This window comes from Ambystoma mexicanum, chromosome 1q (genome assembly GCF_040938575.1).
Source record: "Ambystoma mexicanum isolate Mex_15411 chromosome 1q, UKY_AmexF1_1, whole genome shotgun sequence".
NCBI lineage: Eukaryota > Metazoa > Chordata > Amphibia > Caudata > Ambystomatidae > Ambystoma > Ambystoma mexicanum.
Window position 1 is genome coordinate 234,596,900 of NC_090922.1, and position 23,832 is coordinate 234,620,731.

Sequence of the window (23,832 nt, forward strand, 5' to 3'; positions counted from 1 at the left end):
CAGGTAGATGGGGGCCGCGTTATTGAGGGACTTGTGGGTGAGTGAGGCAGTTTTTAGGGAGATTTTGTCTATGATAGGGGTCCGGTTGTTCTGCTGGCTGTGTTCTGTGATGTGGTCTCTTCTTGAGATGCCCAGGGCCGCTCTGAGTGCATTGTTCTGGAGGGTTTGTAACTTGCTAGTAGTGGCTTTGGAGGACCCAAGATAGAGGGCTTTACAGTAGTCTAAGCGGGATAGTATGAGGGCTCGGGTCAGGGTCAGGCAGCTGGTGTTGGATAGAAAGGGTTTGGCTGTACGGATCAATTTACACGTGTAAGCCGTGGAGGAGGCTAGTGAGTTCACCTGTCAGTTAAAGGTGAAGTTGGAGTCCAGGTAGAAGCCCAATGTTTTGACTTTGTGTCCCAATCTGATAGTGTTGCCATCAATTATGAAGGATGAGTAAGCTGGGCTTCATTTTTTTAGGCTGGCAGTGGTACCCAAGGTGATGAGTTCAGTTTTATCATCATTCAGGCATAGACCGTGAGTGGCCATCCATGCCTGGATGATGATGTAAACCCTATTCACCAAGGCCAAATCCTTTCCATAATCTCCAGAAAGCGGAAGGAGGATCTGGGTATCGTCTGCATAGTTAGTGGAGGTGATACCGAGATGATCCAGATCATCGAAAAAAGTGGCTTGGTAAATATGTTATACAGTGTAGGGGAGACGCAGGAGCCCTGAGGTACGCCACAGGTGATGGGTATGGGGTCTGCAGCATCTGTAGGCGAAAAAACCCTCATGGTTCTGCCATCGAGGAAAGATCTAATCCTTGTAATGGCCTCGGGGGAGAAGTGGGCGGCCGTGTGTAGGTGAGTGCAAAGGACCGAGTGGTCGACCAGGTCAAATGCTGCAGAGAGGTCGAGGAGGAGGAGTAATGCTGCTTGGCCATTGTCTCTAAGCAGATCGATCTGTGTTTTAAGGTTGATGAGAGCTGTCTCAGTCCCATGTTGGGGTTGGAAGCCTGATTGTCTGGCTCCTAACAGGTGGTGTTCTTCCAAGTGCTTCTGTATTTGAACATAGGCGACCTTGTCCAGGATTTTCAGGAGGAATGGTACCGTTGTAATGGGTCTGTAATTAGTAGGGGTAGCTGGGTCAAGAGTAGGTTTTTTTAGTAGAGGTAGTACCCAGGATTGTTTTAGGTTGGTTGGGATGGACCCAGTGGAGAAGGAGGCATTGATTAGCTTTGTGATAAATGGGGAGAGGTCGCGGGCAGTGTCTTTTATGAGCTGTGCTGGACATAGGTCTCACTGGCAGTTGGAGGGCTTCAATGACAAGATGATTTTTTCAACTTCGAGTATGGTCACTTTGGTAAAATTGAATCGTGTATATTCACTTGTAGTCTGCTTCTCGGGTGGCTTAGACAAGGCAGGGTTGTTTAAGGATGCTTTTTTACAAGATATTTTATTTTGTAACGTAGCAATTTTGTTGGCTAAGGCATTTTGGATGTCGGTGCACCAATTCTTATCTTTAATGCAGGTGGTGCTATGGGGGTTTCTACTTCTTTCAGAATAGAGAATACTTCCTTCATGTTTGAACTGGCTTGGGAGATACGGGAGTCAAAGGAGGTACCTTTTGCTAGAAGGATTTCTTTTTTGTACAGGACCGCTAGTTTGGTGAATTTGATTTTATTGGCTATTGATGGGTCTCTTTTTCAAATGGTTTCACAATTTCTTTTTTGCTGTCTTAAGTTTTTGAGGAATGGTGTATAACAATTGTTCAGGTGTGTTTTGGGCTTGCTTGGTCTGAGTTTGAGAGGGGCGATTAAGTCCAGGGAAGTGGACATAATTTTATTATATTCCTCAACCAGGGTCTCAGGATCCAAGTTGTCAGGGAGTGAGTTAAGTGTGGGGAGTAGGTTGGGGATGAGTCTCTCCACCGTGATGCTCTTTTTGTTTCTCGTGAGTGTGGGTGGGGCCCTACTGGGCTGCATAAGATGAGGTCTAGTGGTGGACAGCAAGAACGATACCAGGTTTCTCCATCGCCAGCAGTCCCCTTGAGGAGAGGGCAGGAGCCCCTCCTCCCCTGCAGCAGCCACCATCCAGCAGCAGCAGGAGCATTCCACGTACCGTGGGCACCGCCGTCCTCGGAGCCCAGACACACCGAAAGCCTACCCAGAGCCATCCTTGCGGTAAGGAGCAGACACACCTGCCCGCACTACGATCGGCACTATTAATCCCTATCTAGATGCCATCGAGCATCGAGCACGCTCTGCCTGACCTACCCTGCCTGACCTTCTAATGCCGGGCGCAGCGCGGCATGAAACCGAGGCTGATGCATCGCTGCTAAGCGACTAGCAGCCTTTTTCTTCCACCTACATCCGCCGGCAGGCGGAAGCGCCGGCGGCCACACGAAGGCCCATACTAAGGCCCCTGTTTGCTCCCTGTTTGCGCCGTGGAGCGTGAGGGAGCGCCATATGGTGATCCCCCAGATTTGACACCGGCCCGCCACGGTGATGGTCACCGTTCCGCAGTACTTTCATCCCCAGTTGTTCTCGCACCCTTGCTCTTTCAGGACACACACGGAACGGTGTCTAGAAAGGCGCCACTCCACCGAAGGTACTGTACAAACTGTTTCCTGATTCCCCTACTATGTCGACCTCCATCCAGCCCGACCTGCAAACCTCTTCATAACACTAATTCTAAACGTGCATACTGTGTTTCAGCCACCCCTTGCAAAATTCGAATCTACCCACTATTTACTATTGTGTTATGCCTATGGTCCCACTCCTAGCTGTGCCTCAGATCTTGCCCCATCTGTATTTATGATTCCATTGTGCCGTGATTTTGTTGCCCACACTGCATTCTGATTCTAGTTGTGCCTGAGATCTTGCCCCATCTGTATTTATGATTCCATTGTGCCGTGATTTTGTTGTCCACACTGCACTCTGATTCTATTTGTGCCATGTTTAACGATACCCTCGCCATGCCTCATCCCCAATCCACCAGCTCACCAGCGGCCCCTCTGGCATTCCTCTCCAACATTCCTCCTACTTACTTCCTACCATCTTTCTTCACTGAAAGCATCCCCACAACACGTCATCCTCCACCCAGCATGACCTCCTACACTAGACCCATCCACATCAGGAACCAACTCCTAGGTCTCCGTTCTAGACACCCTAGACTCACCCACCAAGCACCTCCCATCACTCTTAACACACCAAATACGCCAGCCCTTACAGTCAAAACACCCCTACCTAAACCTGCTATGCCGCTCCCCATCCCGGCTGCTCCACTCAACACCACCCCTACCTCAGCCCAACACACACACAACCTACAGTGTGCCCTCATTAATGCTAGATCCATCCCTGCCCATGCCACTGAAATTCACGAACTCCTAATTAACTTGGACCTCGACATCCTAGCCATCACCGAGACATGGCTGCACAGCGCTGCAGGGCCAGCCCTCAACCTTACTATCCCACAGGGGTACGCCATTATCCGGCAAGACCGCCTCTCCTCAGTAGGTGGTGGGGTAGCATTCATCCTGAAAGATCACCTCGAGGCCAGACAAATCACCTCCAATCTAGGTGACACCATAGACTCTCTAGCTATAAAAATTGCCCTCTCCCCTAACTCCACCATCACCTTCAACCTAGTCTACCGCCCGCCTGGCCCACTAATAGAGTTCCATGAGAACCTTGTACACCGCCTAACAGAAAACCTAAAACTCACCTCCAAAAGCATCCTTCTAGGTGACCTTAACCTGGGGTATAACGACAAAAAGGACAAGCCAGCTAAATCTCTTGCACTAGCCTTAAAAGAACTAGGCTTCGACCAAAAAATAACCTCACCCACACACAACAAAGGCCGTATCCTGGACTGGATAGCCGACCACAACTGTCACATCGACATTAGCTCCATCACCCCGACTCCTTGGTCAGATCACCACCTCATTCACTTCTTCATTCCCGCCGTATCTAACATAAACAAACCTAACCCCATCCCCCCAGCACTGGCAAGATGTGTAAAAAATCTCACTAAAGATAAAATTACACCCCACCTTCACATCCTCTCCACAGACCTCAAGTTATCTGATCCATCGGAATTAGCAGATATCTACAAGAGCACCATAAGCACCGCCATTGACGCCATTGCCCCCCTGCAGACCAAAAAAGCCAAAACTATCAAACACTCAAATACCTGGTTCTCCACTGAACTCAAAGAACTCCGCTCACAGAAAAGAAAAGCACTAAACTCCTGGCAGAAATCGCCTTCCCCAGCCACCCTATCCTCCTACAAAAAAATCACTGCCCAATACAAAAAAGCCATAATCACAGCTAAATCAGTCTCCTATAACGAAAGAATTGCTAATGCAAGCTCCGAATCTAAAGAACTCTTCGCCATTTTCAACGAACTCACCACACCGGCCACCAAATCACAAGACATTGTTAAAGACCAAATCTGGTGCAACGCCATACAATCTGCCCTGTTAAATAAAATTGAACTCCTACAAACAAAAATTAAGGAGCACCACAAAAACCTATCACTGCACCTCAAATCTCCCACCACCACGAGCCACATGCCCACCCCCAGCTCGGGGACCCCATCCACCAAAGCCCCCACCACCCCGTTCAAATTCAGGGAAGTCACAGAACACGAAGTTATTGAGGTAATGAACAAGATCAAACCTTCCAATTGTAAAGGAGATCCCTGCCCCGCCAGTCTGATCAAAGACTGCACTGAAACACTCGCCCCCTTCCTTAAATCATTCATTAATGCCTCTTTCAATACCAATACTGTCCCTGACAGTCTAAAAGAAGCCTGGGTGCGCCCGCTTCTAAAAAAAACCACCCTCGACCCAGAAGTAGCTACCAACTACAGGCCCATCACCACTGTGCCTTTCCTGCTCAAGATTCTTGATAAAATTGCCTACACACAAATCCAGGATTATCTCGAAACCAACCATATTCTAGGCAAAAGACAGTCAGGCTTCCGACCAGGTCACGGAACAGAGTCAGCCTTACTTGATCTGAAAATACAACTTGCAGACACTATGGATAAAGGCAAACCGGCACTCCTTCTCCTACTGGATCTATCTGCCGCCTTTGACCTTGTCAACCACGATATCCTAGGCATGCACCTAAAAAATGAAGCACACTTCTCCCCGGAAGCCATTGCATGGGTGGCCTCATTCCTAAAAGGCAGACTCATGAAAGTCTTCTCAGACACTGCCTCGGCAACCCCTACTACCATCCACTGCGGCGTCCCCCAAGGCTCCTGCACCGCCCCCACTCTCTACAATATATTCACCCTTCCTCTCTTCAATGACCTCGACTGTCGTAACATAGCGTACACCAACTACGCAGACGATACACAGGTACTACTCCCGCTAACTGGGACCTACGAAGAAGATGCAACAGCACTAACCAAAATCTACACAGCCATCCAAACTTGGATGGCGGCCAACGGCCTCTGCTTAAACGGGGACAAAACCGAAATCCTCATAGTAGGGACCAATGAAATTCTCAACAAACTCCCCCCCCAATACAAATCCTTCAACATCGACAACTCCACCATCACAGTCTCCAAGACTGTCAAAACCTTAGGTGTTCACCTAGATGCCTCACTATCTATGTCTCGCCAGGTCAACGCCATAGCCTCTTCCTCAGCACTCACCACCAAGGTGATAAATGCTGTCAAGCCTTTTCTCTCCACAAAAAACTGCCTGTCCATCGCCAGAGCCACTATAGGTACAAAAATAGACTACTGTAATGCCCTGTTCCTAGGCACCTCCGCCCACAACCTAAAAAAACTCCAAATCACGCAAAACAACGCGCTCCGGGCAGCGCTGTCCATTCCAAAAAGAGAACACATCTCGCAAGCAAGGAAAGATGCTCACTGGCTACCCGTGAAGGAACGCATACTTTTCAAAGCCATGACCATCACACATAGATGCCTCTCCCTGGATGCCCCACCCTATCTCGCAGAAAGAATCACACCGAAAGCCTCCATCAGACCCACCAGAGCTCACCGCACCAACATGATTGATGTCCCCACGTTTCAAAGATCCAGGGCGGGAGGAACCAGCTTCCAACACCTCGCACCTAAAAACTGGAACTCCTTACCTACCTCACTAAGGAACGAAAAATCATACCACACCTTCCGTAAAAACCTCAAAACCCTCCTATTCCGCTAAAAGTCCTCCACATGCACATTCATGCTTGCATTGTAACCACAGCATAGGATAACCCCTAAGCGCAATGTTTATTACCAATGTGAAACGTACTCTGTAACTCGGTTTACATCTGTAAACATATTCCTATGTTTGTGTTCAAGACTAAGTCTGCTGTAACAGCGCCACGATGCCCCAGGGCAGTTTTGTGCGCTTTATAAATGCAAATAAATAAAATAAAATAAAAAATAAAGTGGTGGTCAGTCCAGGCTAGTGGTGAGATGTCAGTAATGTTAGCTAGGCAGTTGTGGTCAGCCACCCAGTCAAGTATTCTGCCCTTGTCATGGGTGGGTTTTAGGCTTCTTTGAGTAAATCCTAATTCGGTGAGGGTTTTAATCGTGGTGATGGCAGCTTGGTCTTCGCAGTCGTTGAAACCCATGTTGAAGTCTCCAAGGGTGAGCACCTGTGTGGCGTTCTTTAGGTTAGTGGCTAAGATAGTGTTAAGATCTCATCGAATGTGCCTAATGGGCCTGGAGGGCGATAGATCACATGGATGTTAAGGGTTTGGGTATTGGTAATGGGAACTTTGGCTGAGAGTAGTTCGCAAGAAGGGACACTGATGGTGGTAGCTGCTCTTATAGGAAGGCTACATTTATGAATGATGGCAACACCGCCTCCTCTAGAGTTGGCTCGGTCTTGTCTCAAGATGGTGTAATTATCAGGGACTGCTAACATAAGCATGGGGCCTGCTGCCGGATGGAGCCAGGTCTCTCTGATAGCAAGGAGGTCCAGGTCTTCATTGATAATTAGGTCTGCAATTTCAGTTGCGTGAGCTTCTAGTGATCTAGCGTTGATTAGAGCTCCCTTGATTTGGGGGCTCACTATGGGTGTAGTAGTAGTAGAGGCTGACAATTTCTGTGTGGGTTTAGTACTTCTCTGGTTAGTGGGATGAGGTGGATATTTAGTATGGTGGTTCAGAGATAATTTAGGTTTGTAGTTGTTAGGGCTGGTGGGAGTGGAGCTGGGTCTCTTAGTGGTGGGCATGGAATGGGCGAGTGGCTCGTGGATTTTGGCTAATCTAGCTCTGAGTCTTGTATTCCTGTCTATAGTGGGGCAAGGGATGCTAGTCGGTAGCACTGGAGGTGCCTCAATTATCATTGGCGGTGAGCTGTTGGATGAATTGGAGTTAGGTAAGGTCGCGCACATGGTAGTTGGATGTTGAGGCGGCATGTTGGACAGTTTTATGGTGATTAAGAAGAGCAGGGAGCAGGCAAGGCAATTACTGAGCAGGGGAGGCATGCTAGTTAGTTGCAAAAATGCAAAATGCATATGCAGACGGGGTGCGCCTAGATACAGAGTTCACACTAAGGCTAAAAATGCATGTGCAGACAGGGTTCACCTAGATACAGAATTCACACTAGGGCTAAAAATACAAGTGTCGACAGGGTTCACCTAGATGTATTATTTATATAGTGCGCCATACCCTGGAGCATCAGGGCGCAAACAGACAAGGATATGCTCAACTTAGTTACAAGTACATGATATGTAGGAAATATACAGACATCAACAATGTTACAGTAGGCAGGTATGTACAAGGTAAGGTCAGGGTCAAGGAACAATGAGGTAACAAGGTGCATGTTTACATAGTCATAGTCAGACTAGTCGGCAAGAGGTAGGCAAGGAGCCTAGCAGGGGGAGATGAGGGACGGTTAGCAGGACCTGGAAGCCCGCACCAGTGAGGGAGCTGGTAGAGGTTCCGCAGCAGAGTCTAGTTGGTATGAGGTAGGAAAGAGACAGGGGCAAAATCTGGAGTAGATAGCAAGAAGTTGGGAGATCAGGAGCAGTAAGAGGGTCCTAGCTGAGTCCACGCAGGAGTGGGAGCGGGAGGAGGCTCTGCTGTAGGGGCTGATTGGTAGGAAGTAGGCAGCGAGACAGGGGGCTATATCAGGAGCAGACAGAGAATATTGACAGATCCAAGCAGGGTTGGAAGTAGGGGAGGCTCAGTGGCAGGTAGCAGGTAAGGAGCCAGGAGTGGCAAGTTCTGGAGCAGTCTGAATGTTCCTGGGAGAATCGCTCAGATGTAGGAGCGGGTGGAGGTTCGGCAGCAGAGACTGTGCAGCAGGTGGTAGAGTCACAGTATAGGAGCCAGGCAGGGCACGATTAGGATCCTTGAGTAAGGTTCAGGCTGAACCTGCGATGAAGAGTAAGCGGGGAGAGGTCCAACAGCAGGGATTGTGCGTCAGGTGGAGGCAGGTGTGATCATGGCTGATCCTGTGTGAAAGGGAGGCGGGAGGAGGCGCAGCAGCAGGGAGAGTGCGGCAGGTGGCAGGAAAAGCAGGGATATGGTGGCACCTGCGTGATTTGGAGACGAAGTAGGCCCCGCGGCAGGGACTGTGAGGCGGGTGGTAAGAAGGTGAGTACCAGACAGAGTCTGCGTGAAAAGGAGGGGGAGAGGAGGTCCAGCAGCAATGTCTGAGAGGGGGTTGGTAAGAAGGTGAGAACCTGAGTGATAGGGAGGAGGGAGGAGGCGCAGCAGCTGGGTCTGTGCGGCAGGTGCCAGGGATTTGGTGGCACCTGCGTGATTTGGGGACAGGAGTAGGCCCCGCAACAGGGATTGTGAGGCGGGGGTAAGAAGGTAAGAGACAGAACCTGCGTGAGAAGGAGGGGGGAGGCGGTCTAGCAGCATGGTCTGTGAGGGGGGAGGTAAGAAGGTGAGTACAAGACGGAACCTTCGTGAAAAGGAGTGGGGGAGGAGGTCCAGCAGTAGGGGCTGTGAGGTGGGAGGCAGGCAGGGAGCTGGGCAGGGCCCGCAAAGGAGATCCGAAAGAGATCCTGACTGCCTCTGTGCCGAGGAAGCAGGTGGAGGCCCAGCAGCTGTCCCAACCAGGGACCAGGATGGTGGAGAAGGCCAGAAGACCTCTTCTTCTCTTCTTCTTCTTCTTCTTCTTCTTCTTCTTCTTCTTCTTCTTCTTCTTCTTCTTCTTCAGGGACCTGTCCTTGGAGGAGGGTGGGAAGACCCACAGCGGTCCAGAGAGCATGCCCCAGAGAGCCAAAGGAGGTCTTCCGATGTGGCTGCAGTGCTCCTGCGCTGAGGTGGCCGGTGGGGGACCAAAGGACCACTTTGTCTTTGAGGGAAGGAGGGAAGACACTCCGCGGTTCAGAGAGCCCGCCAAGGAGACCACACTGGAAGAGGGCGCACTGGGTGGTCGAGAAGGGAGCCAGAGGAGGTTCGCCGATGGAGCTGCAGGCAGAGGCCAAGACAGGAGCTGGGCACGGCAAGCAGCGGATCCTGTCATAGCCAGATGGACTCTGTGAGCTGCAGAAGAGGGGACGGAAGAATCGCCAGACTGGAGAGCCTGCGCAGGCAGCAGAGTATGCAGAGGCCGCACCGGAGGGCGAAGCCGGGAGCAGCCAATGAGGGTCCGCAGTGGAGTGGAAGCGGGCAGAGGCACTGATAAAGGGGGCAGCAGTCCAGCAGGAGTGAAGACGGGACCAGAGTGCCAGCTGCTGCGGCTCCTGCCGCAGTCAGTAGGAGGACCAGAGTCGTGGAGGGCAGGCAGACTCGGAAGATCGCTGCAGAACAGCCGAGACTTGCAGAGGCTGCACCGGAGGACCGAGTCAGGAGCTGCTGTCAACTAATGTTGAGAAGCCTAAGAACAAGCCGAGAGGAGCACTCAGTATCAAGGTTCTGGCTTGGCTATGCACGAGGGCTGGCCATGGTTCCATCAGGACACAAGACTTGAAACTCCTTAGGAATCAAATTAAGGAATGGTGTACTGTTCATGATACTGACTGTTTTGTGATTGGTTGTGGCAGTAGCAACCATCCTCTGTTTTTAAGACAATGCAAGAGTTTAAGGACGTCTAATCTAAGGATTATATTGGACTGATTTGATTTTGCTTTTCCAAACGTTTTTATTATATCTTTTATTGTAGTGCCTTTTTTTCAATTTGTTTTACTTTCTTCATTTATATTTTTTGATCCTGTTTATTGTTTTACTTGTTTGTGTCATTTGTCTTATCTGTGTGCCTGTTTACCTAAGGGCCTAAGGCGCTATAGAAATGCAATAAACCTAAACAGGGATCACCAATAGAGATAGTGAAAGCTAGATCTTATACTTTAATTTAATAAAAACTCGTGAACCATGTCCTCGAAGTATCTGAGTCCTTCTTCTGACTCGCCACAGGATTCGGAGTCAGGGAACCCCAAATAGTAGATGACCTCTATGAAAATGTTAGCCACAGCTTCCTTATCCAGATACTTCCCCCTTAAGGGTCTCTTTGGATGAGAAGAGGTTAAGGCCTCTGATGATAAGGAAGAAGACCTCCTCAGACCTTCTTCCCTGATCACTTTCCTGAAAACCTCCATCAGGCAATCCTCAGAAAGTTTTCTGTTTCTTCGCTGTCTTTAAGAACGATCAGCGGAACTAGACGTAGAAGAGGCGGACCAGCGTTCCAAGTGGCACTTTTTCTCCAAGCATTTGATAACATCATGAACAGTGGAAGCCAGCAAAAGACAGGAACCAGTCCTACATCTCACTGCGGACCAAAATGAATTATTTGCAGGCCCTGCCTTGCAGTGCGCACATGTTGCCTAGCAACTGATGCCACCACAAGACCTGCAGGCGCTCTCCGGCGTCCATCGTCCAGCAACACCTGCCGTGGTAATTGCAGGGGAGCCGCGCGCCACCCCTACCAGTGCCCGGACTGAAGGCACTGTGCTCCATCAGGGCTACTGAGAGCTGCTCAGGGTGGGTGCTGGGGCCCAACCGGCAGGCCGCAGCTCAGGAGGACCATTGGGAGCATGAGCCCTGGGAGGGGAGGGTCCTGCTAGACTGGGCCTCCTCGCCCAGGGTTCCCCTGCTGGCCCTGCCAGGGGAGGAGAGAGCTCGAGGATCCTTGATGAAGGCAGGAAGAAAAAAACGGGTTTGTCAGGGTCAGTTTATGCCCGAGGGAAGAGGCTGGGGGGGAAGGGAGAATCTAAAAATAAAGAAAGGGTTCCTGCGGAAGGTAAGGTACCTCCTCACAAGTAAGGAGAGTAATGTCAGTAGAGGTCCCAGGTAATGTAAAAGTGGCGAAGATGAGCATTGAGGGTGTGGGGTGCATGTGGCAGATGGCAAAGGAGGGAGTGGTGGGAGAAAGGCAAGTGGAGCAGCGAATTAAATTCTGGGAGCTATTCGGATTAATTGTCACTCAGGCAAATAACGCCAGCACCCATAGCTCTCAACCTTTTGTGTCACCAAGGTGGGTGAAAACACCCTTTTTTTGGGTGGGCGAGAGCCCATTGAAGTGAATGGGCATAAGGGCTTAGGGGTGAGTCAGCTGATTGCAAGGTGGGTGCTATTCGCAAAAGGCCTGTGAGTTGAGAGCTATGCTAGAATCCAAGGTCCCCCTTTGAATTATCTATCAAATGGAAACTAGAGTCAACCTATGGAAGATTTTGGCTTCTTGGCTCCTGATTTTTGCCATTTTTTGGGCTTTTTATGGGAACGTCCGATGGCAGAAATGAACTGTATAAATCCCACTAACATAACACGACCTAGCGATTAATGAACCACGGTGTGCAAATCACTTATTGGTCCACTGAGAGAAGAGAAAGATTTCTAATCATGTTGACACAATTGAAACTGAACGCTTATGTGCAAGCATTCCAAAATCTGAAGACTGCATGGCAGTTGCGGAGAAAAGGCTGAGATCCGAAGCGTAATTATTAAATAATTGCGGTTAGCCCAAGCCTCTTTAAACTGTTTCAAATTGCGTTAGAAAGTATTTCCATTTTCAATATCCATTCCACTGCTTTAATCCGCAGCATTTCAAATCTTTCATTTGAATTCCCTTACAGTCAACACATGTTGGATGAACGCTGTAATTTCGAAGTATGGCATTCAAAACTTTGAAAATTCCCGCAAAACTCGAGTACAGCTTTCTTGCTGCGAATATTAACGACTTACAGCAGAGCCGACTTTCGTTCCCAGAATGCCTCATAGCGGCCCGAGCGATGATCACAGAAATAAGGGCGGTATAACCCAGCTGACCAATTAAAAGAAAGCATTGACTGTAGTCGTCATCCAACCGATTCCGAAAGGGCGGGGCTGCATTTCTGAACGTACCAATCACGACGAAGACTAATCAGACAGCGACGCCGCTCATGTAAACAGTGTGGAGTATTACAAATACGGAACCATACATTTTGCCAACTTCACGGAGAGAAGCTAACACGTCTGCGGGGGTGAATATGCTTTTTGTTTGTGAATAAACTCACAAAACGCTGCAGGGCGTGACACCAGTCAGCAAACTTGATCTTCGTGCAGCAAAAGGTAGTCCAACAGCCAATCGGGATGAATATTCTGCCTAAGAAAAGCTGGCACGTGCGCAACAAGGACAATGTTGCTCGTGTGCGTAAAGACGAGGCTCTCGCGGAGGAGGAGGAGCGGGAACGCAAGAGACGAGTGGACCTAGCAGAACAGGAGGTGAGGCAGAGGCTGATGGAAACCACAATACAATCCCAACTCGTCACAGTAGGCTGGAATTGGCCACGCCCCCTATTTTGTGTCCGATCAAAGGTTCGACACCAAAAGGATCGAATGACCATAGGGTCGAGGTAATAGGACCGAAAACCAAAGGGTCGAATTATTTTTTTTAATATATATATATTTTTTGGTTTTCGTTTAGTAAAAAAAAGTGGTTTTTGCACCAAAAAACGGGTTTGGTGGGGGACCTCACAAAAAAAAAAAAGAGAGACCCTTTTGTTTTCGGTCATTTTGATTCGACGCTTTGGTCATTCGACCATTTACATTTGACCTAGAACCCCCCTATGTCGGTCCTCCAACCAGTGTTGCCATGTTGGAAAGAAAAAATAAGCTGGATGCCCTTACAAAGCAAGCTGACTTCCATCCAAATAAGCAGAAAAAACAGCACACACTTAAAATCTAGTGGACACGTCTCAAAAATAAGAAACAACACAATTGCATTAATATGCATAGCGAGAACACAAATATTTTATCAGAATTAGAATGTATGCCAGTTCCACAGCACTTGGGTACAGTTGGGTGTGTAGTCTGTGAGTGTGTTATATGTAGGATAGGTGTGGTGGTGATAGATGATGATAGGATATCGGATTTTGCATTTATTGGTATGACTTAAGGTTTTTTTTTTGTTGTATTACAATTTTTGGGTGGAGGAATTGTGGAATTTGTTTGTTGATCAAGGTTCAAGGAGTTGTTAGGTGATTGGTTTTATACTTTATGGTGGTAGTTTCTGCGGCTTTAGTTATAATTACATTGGAGTACACTTGGGTTGTTATGGCTTAAAGTAGGGTAGGAGATTTGTTCATAGGTTTTAAAAGTTGGCCTAGGATGTCTGGTAAGTATAGTTCTGAATAGATATTGGTGTGTATATAATTTTACTTATAAGCCTGATGGTGGTTGGGCTTCTGGTACAGGTAGTTATGTGTGTTTTGTGTGTCTGTTGTTGTCTTTTGTGTGTTTTGGGGTGGGGTTTTCTTTCGTTATCACACATTTTTCTTTTTCTTTTTTTACTTTTCATGTTCTTAGGTTGCAAATTTTCATTTCTCTTCCACAAATGGATTTAGTAAGACATGTCTGTGTCAATAGATGGGATTGTGTAAAATGCAGATAATTCTAGTGGTGAGTTATTGACCCCTTAATCTTTGTTTCGTGGAATGTCAGAGGCATTGGATGTGTGTTTAAAAGAAGGAAGGTTTTGGCACGGACATGGAGGAGTAAAGGGGATATTGTGTTTCTTCAGGAGACTCATTTGAATGAGTAGATTTGTGATTATTTGTCTACTCATAAATACCTGTAGGTTGTATCGGTTGATACCAAATCTAGGGGGGTTAGTGTATTCTTCACCCTTGGAAGATTGGACAAACCATACAGTTCCTTCTTGATTGGCAACATTCAGATCAAGGTATCCCAGTCTGTCAAGACCTTGGGGGTATTTCTGGGGTTCCATGTCATTTCATCGTGGGATGTTTTTTCGCAGGGTTTTGTACAGCGATATTTTTTTTCGAAAAAAAACATCAAATTCCCAAGCCCCTCTCCCCATTTTCTAAAAAAGGTCAATGGGTTTTTTTCTAAAAGAAATTTGCGGGAAAAAACATCCTGCGACGAAAGGACGTTGTACCATTTCTGGACTCCAACCTTACTATGAACAAGCAGGTTAATGCCATTGCTTCTACTTCAGCATATCATTCCAAACTGCTCAATGCAGTCAGACCCTTTCTCTCAGAACAGAGCTGTCTTACCATTGCAAGAGCAATAATTGGTTCCCGATTGGATTATTGCAATGCCCTCTTTGTAGGGACCTCTGGCAGAAATATATCCAAGCTCCAAACAGTACAGAACAATGCACTTAGCGCTGCTTCTAGGATTTCTAGAAAGAACCATATCTCTGAGACCAGGAAACAGGTTCACTGGCTTCCCGTTAAAGAGAGGATTGTCTTTAAAACCCTTGCCCTCACGCACAAATGTGTCCATAATCGGGCACCTATCTACCTGGTTCAAAGAATAGCCAAACCGATCTCTGCTAGACCCAAGAAAAAAATGGCCTACACCGATCGAATTGCTATCCATAAGACACATAGAGTTTGAGCAGGAGGCACTAGCTTCCCCACCATGGCCGCGAGCCATTGGAACTCGCTACCCCCTCACATCAGGAGGATTGATTCACACCTATCCTTTCATAAAGCGATTAAAAACCATGCTATTCGTACAACTTAGCAATGAATGTTCTCGCTGAGGTTACAGTACGAGACTTTAAATCTGTAACCACCTAAGTATGTATGTTACCTTATTCCGTGTTAGGTTAATTGCATTTGTATCTATTAACAATATGTTCCCTCATGAAATATCTGTGCATGTATCCCAATGAATTCCTTCTGTCAGAATGACTGCTCTATGCAAACCTGAGCAACAACCATGAACCAAGCCGTCTTAATTGTAACCAAGACAATCTTATGCAACAGCGCCTCGATGCCTCTGGGCTGTAGTGCGCTTTACAAATTCAAATAAATAAAAATAAATAAATAATAAAATACTTTTTTTCTTTGCCCATAATGCCAGTAACGATACTATAACAAAACATGTTTGTGACAAATCAACTTCTGGGTTACCAGGGGTGAATATCCGTTTCCAAACCATCAATCAGCCCCACACCTCTAATACACCAGAGGGGATCCAAACAGATTGGAATAACAAGTAAATTATACATCTGCTTGTCCAATTTTGGTAATGTGGATGAAACGGCAGGCTTATCTCCGAAAGGTTGTGAATTGTTGGTTAGCTGCAACACAATGAAAATATAATTATTACCCAATGATAAATGGGACTGTCCAGCCAAGGTTGTATCAAAAATATCTACCTTATTTATATCAGAAGAGACAGTTCTAGCAACACTGCGAAATACAACCCATCCTGTAAAGGAATGCAAAGGACGGACCGTTTCAAAGAAGAAAAACTGATGCACTCTGGATGCAAACAGGAGGGGAGTTGGTATGGTTAATAACCACAACAGTTTAAGGTTTTTTGGCTTTTGCACAAAGAGAGCAATGGGTCTTACAATGTCTCTATGAGCCTTCTGGGAAGAACCAGGGGGACAGAACCACAATGTACCTTGTGCCGTAGATGTTCCTGGTGCTCGACAGGGTTGAGTTGGCTTCAGGGTGCTTTGCAGGCTTCTGTGACAGAGTTCGAGATGGGAGTCAGCTGCGGGTATCGGGTGGCAAGATGGTTCAGCAAGCGAAGCTGGACACACGGCTACAGGCTGGCCTGCACGGTGGCTCAGGGTCTAGAATAGTCTCTGTGCTGCTTGGCGGTTCTGAAGCACTGGTCGAGATGTCTCAGATGTCTTTAAACAATGGCGGCTAGACAGCAGTCGAGTTTCCGTCGGTTGCAGATCGAGGAACCCGACTGGCTTGAAAATGTCCTGTAAGGCGGATATCGCCAAATGCTCGTCAAGGCACTTCTCGCAGCTTTTTCAATGGGCTTGTGTCTCCTTGAAGGCGGACAGCCCACAGCTGTAGACTGTGTTGCAGGCAGCTGCTTTGTCCTTGGTTGTAGGTTCAGAGACCTTCTGGCACTTCGTATCCATGAAGCATGCTGCAGAACCTAGCAGGTACGCCTTGTGCTGCTGGGTACTGGTTCTGGAGTGGCTGGAGGGTCCTCTGAGTTCTGTATCTCCCTCTGTTCCCTGGGAGATGTTTAGAGGAGGGATCTTGCTTACCTCTTTGGATGTCCTGGCCTTCTTTCACTAGCGGAAAATGTAAGGCAGACTGTAACTTCAACCAAGCTGGTGAATCCTTCAGTTGGTCTACCAAAAGAGGGGCACCAGCCCTCTTTTAAAGCCAAGTGCGCCGCAGTAATTGGTGTTGGCTAAGCCTACCTTAATGAGCCAATCTTGGGGTCCCTACCAACAATCTCCTGTATGCGTGAGGTCATAACCAGAGTGCTTTGCCACAGAAAGGTAGAGTGGGGAGAACGGGAACAAAGTGTGCCTCAGAACTAAAATGCCAGAAACCTTCTTTCAACAGAAAGATCTCTGGCCACACTCCCTTGTGATACTAAGTCCTGCCCATCTTCCTGTCTATTGTTGATCAAAGAGTCTCCCTGGTTAATTAATTTCCCTGTGGTTGCTGGTTAAAGCGCCAGGTCTCCCTAGAAGCGGTGCTGAGATCAGACGCTCGGGCTCCTGCAAACCACAATCTCGTACTTTATGAATTGTGTCCCCCCTAGCGTGGTGGCCTACTGTGAACAGCAGTCCCAGACATGACAGCTCACTGTCATTGATACTGAGGGCGGGAGCCGACTTCAGGTTGACACAGTTACATATGAATGTTTTTTTGGGTTTTCCGTCTCCTTTGTTAACCTCTGCCGCCAGGCCCCATCCAGGCCTCTTCAAGTACCCTCTATTGGTATGTTAATCGTGGCTACTAGCTGCAGGGCCTAGCAAAACAGCAAGGTTGATCCATGGAGCCTTTGTTAGTTAATCAGGCTGACCATGGCAAGGGGGCACCTGGTCCACCCCCTTCCTGGAGATGACATAGAGTACTCCTGGCTGTCACATTCCAACTAAATTTGACAGGACGGACTGTGCCTGTAGGCTGTGTCCACTCAGAGTACACAGGTCTTTGCGCTTGTCGTGGTGCGAGTATAGCAAAATGTGTGTGGATTAGCTCCACACATTTTCGTGAGGTTGGTCTACCATCATTCCATTTAATTAAACATATTAAAAAACCAGTATCCCCACCCTAGAACAAACTGCTGCCTTAATGTCAGTAAAAGAAGCCATGCCACAGTAAGAAAAAGTCCTTTCTGGCTGCACAATCCCCCTCCCCCACTCCCTAGCCCTATAAGAAGACTCAGTGGTTTGTTAGTTTGCCATTGCTGCTACTGCTTCTTAGCTATCCTTCGGCTTAGTGTGGGAAATAATCCAGTCATAAGGCCTGCTTGTGAATGGACACACACACACATACATCCCCCAAGAGAATGAGATACCGGCACAGCGCTGTTTAAGGTTTATTCATTCAGAATGTGTTTAAACGGAGAGCATAACGACAGCGAATGCTTTGTCCATACCTCTGAGGTTATTTTGAGAACAAATTGAATACGAACACAGAGTCAGGGCCTCGGGCTAATATTAGTGCAGCTGCTATCTAGGTTTTTTCCACTCATGGCCTGTTCCAGGAATAAATGTATACATGCAAAGCAAGATGTATTTTTAGTGCAAGACAAGCATACTAACGTTGTGTGCACAGAATTACATGATATAGAACTAATGTTCACTCATTTTGCAGAGTGCCTAACAATTACTTTGCTCACAATTTTTCACATTGGCCTCACCAGCCTTAACTTGCTCCGGCTTCGGCTCTGGTATTGTGACGACTCTTCGGCCTGGTGAGGTAGGGAGCCGGTTGATTCTGGCACCCCTGTGGCATTTGTGAAATTGTCAAGAGCTTGGTGCAGAAGCGCTTTGGAGCTCGGAGTGGTGGAGCGATGATAAGATATGATTGTTTTACCTGCATGTGGACAGGTGTCAAGCGGGATCTCCTCCTCTCCAGACTCCTCCTCACCTGTTTGTTCAGGTTCTTCCTCCACCCTGACTGAGCTTCTCTTCTTGATCTTCTTCTCTGGCTTCTTCTTCTCCTTTTTTTTGTCGTAAATAGGGCCGCGCTCCCTCGGCCGCCTCCGTGGTCTGAATGTAATGCAGAACCGGAGGTTACCAGAGGAGCACGCCCTAAATGGGGGGAAAAAGCCGTATAGGCAAAAAACCCCGATGGAAGACCGTAGTGATGAGAAGATCCGAGGTCTTGCCGAAGACTTGCTGAGACGGGAACGTTGGTCTGCCAATTCCAGCTATGGAACACTCCGGTATGGAATAAGGAGCAGGTTGCTGGACTCAGCGTGCGGAGATACCGCAGGTTTCTTCGGTTTCACTGGCCTCCGTGAGTATACCGGCATAGGATGTAACAAGCTGAATTATACGGAGAGATAGAGGAAAGGAATAGAGGAAACACAGATAGGGAATAGATCAGAAAAGGTACAGAATTACCCCAACCGAGTAAGCGGTTGAACACGGCGGGGCAGGACGAAACGCAAAAGTAAACACAGATAAGGAATACACGTGTAATAAAGTAAACGCGTAGTGAAAGCTAAGACAGCTTGGATAGATTCCGATCACCTTACCTGAAGACCTGAAAACACCACGAGTGGAAAGGCACAGAAAAAAGGCTAGGAACTAAGCTGACTGAAGAAAGCGAGTCACTGAAGGGGACTGGTAGCAATTGGATACAACGCGCCAAGCGCTAGTCTGATCAGCAGGTTATAGAAGTGGGCGACCATCTTGGAATAGACTAGACCGTAAGGCTTGCTTCTGGCATCCATGTTAGTAGTACCTCCAGCGATGGACAAGCTTCCAGGGCTGGTGCATGACAGTATGCCCCCTCCTATATCTACTCCCTCCTGGTTTCCCCGGATACAGTCTGTGGAATCGCTGTACCAGTCTGGGGGCATGCACATGCGTTCTTGGCTCCCATGTTCTTTCAGCTGAGGGAAAGCCCTTCCAGTGGATCAAATATTGTAAGGTTCCCTTTCTGTAGCGGGAATCCACAATCCTGTCCACTTCATATTCCTCTGGTTCCTCCTGGGGTGTTACCACAGTTCTCCTCCTAGATCTCTTGAATGGATCCTCTTGATATGTCTTGAGTAGAGAGGAGTGAAAAACAGGATGTATTCGCCGCAATGCACGAGGTAGCTGTAGTCGGAAGGCAACCAGATTAATTTGAGATTTAATCCTACAGGGGCCTATGTATCTGGCAGCAAACATTCCCTTATGTGTCCACCGGGGAAGATATCTCGTTGACAACCAGACTAGGTCTCCCGGTTTCCAAAAAGGCACAGCACTGCGTTTGGTATCGGCATACATCTTGTATGTCTTGCGGCTGTCTTCTAATGTTCGTAGGGCTTCCGTGTGGGTCCTGCGAAGATCAGTAAGCATCCGTTCCAAAGCTGGAGTGGTAGTTTGACCCTTGATAATGGAAATACCTGGTAGATGGTGAGGATGGTACCCATATGTACACTTGAAGGGGCTCATCCGGATAGCTGTGTGATGGGTGTTGTTATAAGTGAATTCCGCCATAGGTAGTAGGACTGCCCAATCATCCTGTTCCTTGTTACAAAAACAGCGAAGATACTGTTCTAGGTTGGCGTTTAACCTCTCTGTTTGGCCGTTCGTTTGCGGGTGAAACCCAGACGATAAGGCCCTTTTGGATACCTAGTTGGGTGCACAACGAGTCCCAAAACTTTGAAATGAATTGCGTTCCCCTGTCGGAGATAATGGAACGAGGTAAACCATGTAGTCTAACCACTTCGCGAAGAAAAACGTAGCAGTCTCTGATGCTGACGGAATTCCAGAAAGGGAAATGAATTGTGCCAACTTGGAGAACGAATCCACTACAACTAAGACTGTGGTCTTTTCTTTAGAGGTAGGAAGTTCTACGAGGTCTTCCCAGGGACGTGTTGGTGCTTTAGCTTGGTGTAGAAGGCCATGTGGTTTATGACGGGGTGTCTTATTGATGGCACAAGTGAGACACAAAGAAACAAGATGCTATGTCGCTTCGCATGGACGGCCACCAAAAGTTCCTGGAGACAAGCTCAAAAGTTGCCTTCTCTCCCTTGTGTCCTGCTAAGGGAAGGTCATGACAAAATCTTATCGCTTGTGTTCTCAAACTAGGTGTAGGAAGAAACAAAGCTTGTAGATGGAACCACAATCCCTCGCGTTCCTGCTACTGACAGGAGTCCTTCTCCGCCTGTGTGCTATGAAGTAGTTCCTCTCTAACCTCCTGAAGAAAAAGGTTTGCTACCGTGCGGAAATGGTGTCCTGGTAGGATCTTCTCCGTCTTTACCTCAGATAGCTCTTCTACGCTCCAGCTTCGGGACAGAGCGTCAACGACGCTGTTTTGGGATCCTGGTATGTGGGTGATCCGGAAGTCAAAGTTAGAGAAGTAATATGCCCACCGGGCATGCCTTGAGTTTCTGCACTCCATTTGTTGAAGAACCTTCAAATTTCGATGGTCCGTGCGGATGATAAATGGGTGTTCAGCTAATGAAGAGGAAAATATCAGTATATCGTCGAGGTATACAACCACTGATAAGTATAACAGGTCTGCGAAAATCCTGTCAACAAAACGTTGGAACACCGCTGGAGCATTCACCAAGCCGAATGGCATGACACAGTATTCAAACAACCCCAACGGTGTTCTAAACGCCGTCTTCCACTCGTCCCCCTTCTTGATCCTTAACAGGTGATAAGCCCCTCGAAGGTCGAGCTTGGTGAACACCCTGGAATTCCGAACTGCCTCAAGTATGTCTCTGATTAACGGCATCGGGTATCTGTCTCGAATGGTTATGCTGTTTAGACCCCTGTAGTCTATACAGGGGCGTAGTTCCTTGGAGTCCTTCTTTGAAATGAAAAACAATGATGCTCCTCCTGAAGATTTCGAGGGTCTGATAAGACCGTTTGCCAAATTGGCTGCTAGATACTCCTTCAAGGCCTCCTTTTCGGTTAAGGATAGAGGATACATGCGTCCGAATGGAAGTGAGGTTTCTTCCTTGAGATCGATGCTGCAGTCCTCATTACGATGAGGTGGGAGGAGTCTCGGGTTATGATCCTCAAACACTCTTGCGAATGGTTGGTATTGTCTAGGTAAAGAAGATATCAGAAGACGGTTTTGAATACTTGCCAGACTGGATCGGACTTCAGTCGAAGCTTCTCTCGGTTCCATGCAATGTTCTTGACAAAATTCCGAATCGAAATTGATCCGATTCCTTGTCCAGTCTATTCTGGGGTTATGTCTTCTTAGCCATGGGATTCCCAGGATCAATGGAAAATGAGCTGCTCTGATAACATCAAAGCGCAGGGTTTCAACATGGTATTCCATGCCTATTGTGATGGGAATGGTCTCCATCGTAATAGGTCCTGAAGTTAGAGGGCTTCCGTCCACTCCTTCCACCGGTACTGGCTTGTCCTTTTCCTTTAGTGGTATTTGGTTCTCCTCGGCCCAGGTTACATTGATAAAGTTTCCTGCAGCTCCGCAGTCTAACATGGCCAGTACTGAAAGTTTCTGTCCAGATTTGCAAGTAAACGTAACCTCGAACACCATCAAACGATTATCTTCTATTCCTTCTGAAGTGGTTCTGGTAGAACTGCAACGGTTTAGGCGGTCTTCCCCATGGTCTCCCTTGCAAATACCTGGGGCTTGGCATTTCCCTGTCGCTTTGAGGGTATGTCTGGACAGTCCTTTAACATGTGTTTAGCTGACCCACAATACATACAGAGATTCAGGTCCTGTCTCCGCCTTCTTTCCGTCTTGGTAAGATGTCCTCTGGTTGACCCTATTTGCATGAGTTCCTCCGGAGTAGGACGTTCTCTTCTTCCCTGGGAGGGCTATGCTGGGAGGTCGGCCCTCTTCCTCTTCTTTTCTCAGTTTGTCTCTCCTGAAGACGGAAATCAATCTGGAGTACTAGGGTCACCAGTTCCTGGAGAGTGTCAGGCCTGACTACTCGGGCCAGCTCGTTCTTAAGGTCTTCATTCAAGCCTTGTCGGAATAGAGCTTGTTGTGCTGAGTCTGGCCATTCGGTAGATACTGCTAAGGCCTGGAAGTGGGCAATATAGCTCTGAAGATCCTGATTCCCCTGTTTAACCTCAAGGAAGGCATCAAACTTGGAATATTGCACGTCAGAGCGTTCAAATCTGTTCTTGAATCCCTGTACAAACTGAGCAAAATCATTTACCAGAGGGTCTTGGCTGGTAACCAAAGGGGTTGCCCAAGCAAGGGCACTTCCAGCCAAATTGGAAATGAGAAATCCTTCTCGAGCTCTTCCAGACTCAAATGCTCGAGGTCTAAAAGAGAAGTAGACTGAGCAGGCATCAAGAAATTCCTTAATGTACTTGGGATTTCCGTCATATTTCATAAGTAAAGGGCATCGAAGGTAAGTCATCTCTGCTGGATTCCCGGGCCGCAGCTTGCTGTCGGAGAAGAAGGTTCTCAGCATGTAGTGATTGCATGTCCACTCTGAGGTTTTGTATGGCATTACACAACTCTTGGAGCTGCTCAGGCGAAGCCATTTCCTTCTTTTGGCGTTGTATACTGTCAAGCGGGGTCTCCTCTTCCCCAGACTCCTCCTCACCTGTTTGATCAGGTTCTTCCTCCACCCTGACTGAGCTTCTCTTCTTGATCTTCTTCTCTGGCTTCTTCTTCTCCTTTTTTTGTCGTAAAAAGGGCCGCGCTCCCTCGGCCGCCTCCGTGGTCTGAATGTAATGCAGAACCGGAGGTTACCAGAGGAGCACGCCCTAAACGGGGAAAAAGCCGTATAGGCAAAAACCCCCGATGGAAGACCGTAGTGATGAGAAGATCTGAGGTCTTGCCGAAGACTTGCTGAGACAGGAACTTTGGTCTGCCAATTCCAGCTATGGAACACTCCGGTATGGAATAAGGAGCATGTTGCTGGACTCAGCGTGCGGAGATACTGCAAGTTTCTTCGGTTTCACTGGCCTCCGTGAGTATACCGGCATAGAATGTAACAAGCCGAATTATAGAGGAAACACAGATAGGGAATAGATCAGAAAAGGTACAGAATTACCCCAACCGAGTAAGCGGTTGAACACGGCGGGGCAGGACGAAACGTAAAAGTAAACACAGATAAGGAATACGCGTGTAATGAAGTAAACGCGTAGTGAAAGCTAAGACAGCTTGGATAGATTCCGATCACCTTACCTGAAGACCTGAAAACACCACGAGTGGAAAGGCACAGAAAAAAGGCTAGGAACTAAGCTGAATGAAGAAAGCGAGTCACTGAAGGGGACTGGCAGCGCTGGTAGCAATTCGATCAAACTCGCCGAGCGCTAGTCTGATCAGCAGGTTATAGAAGTAGGCAGCCATCTTGGAATAGACTAGACCGTAAGGCTTGCTTCTGGCATCCATGTTAGTAGTACCTCCAGCGATGGACAAGCTTCCAGGGCTGGTGCATGACAACAGGCTAGAGATCATCATTATTATTACTTATTGTGCTTTCACAGTGTTTAATAGTTTGAGCAGTGGTGTCAGAAGCAGCTTCATCTTTTTTCTTTGTTCATGGGGAGTGGCTAACCAGTTGCACCTTTACACTGGCAT

General features: G+C 47.9%; 1 protein-coding gene across 1 annotated transcript in view; it reads left to right on the forward strand.

Moving 5' to 3' along the window:
- Positions 1-12,212: 12,212 nt before the first annotated feature.
- The window catches only part of LENG1 (leukocyte receptor cluster member 1), a 184,744-nt gene continuing 173,124 nt past the window's right edge, over positions 12,213-23,832 (forward strand). The window contains exon 1 of the mRNA XM_069637925.1: positions 12,213-12,616. Within this exon, the coding sequence (XP_069494026.1) occupies positions 12,485-12,616 (132 nt within the window). The 5' untranslated portion in view covers positions 12,213-12,484. The remainder of the gene's footprint in view (positions 12,617-23,832) is intronic.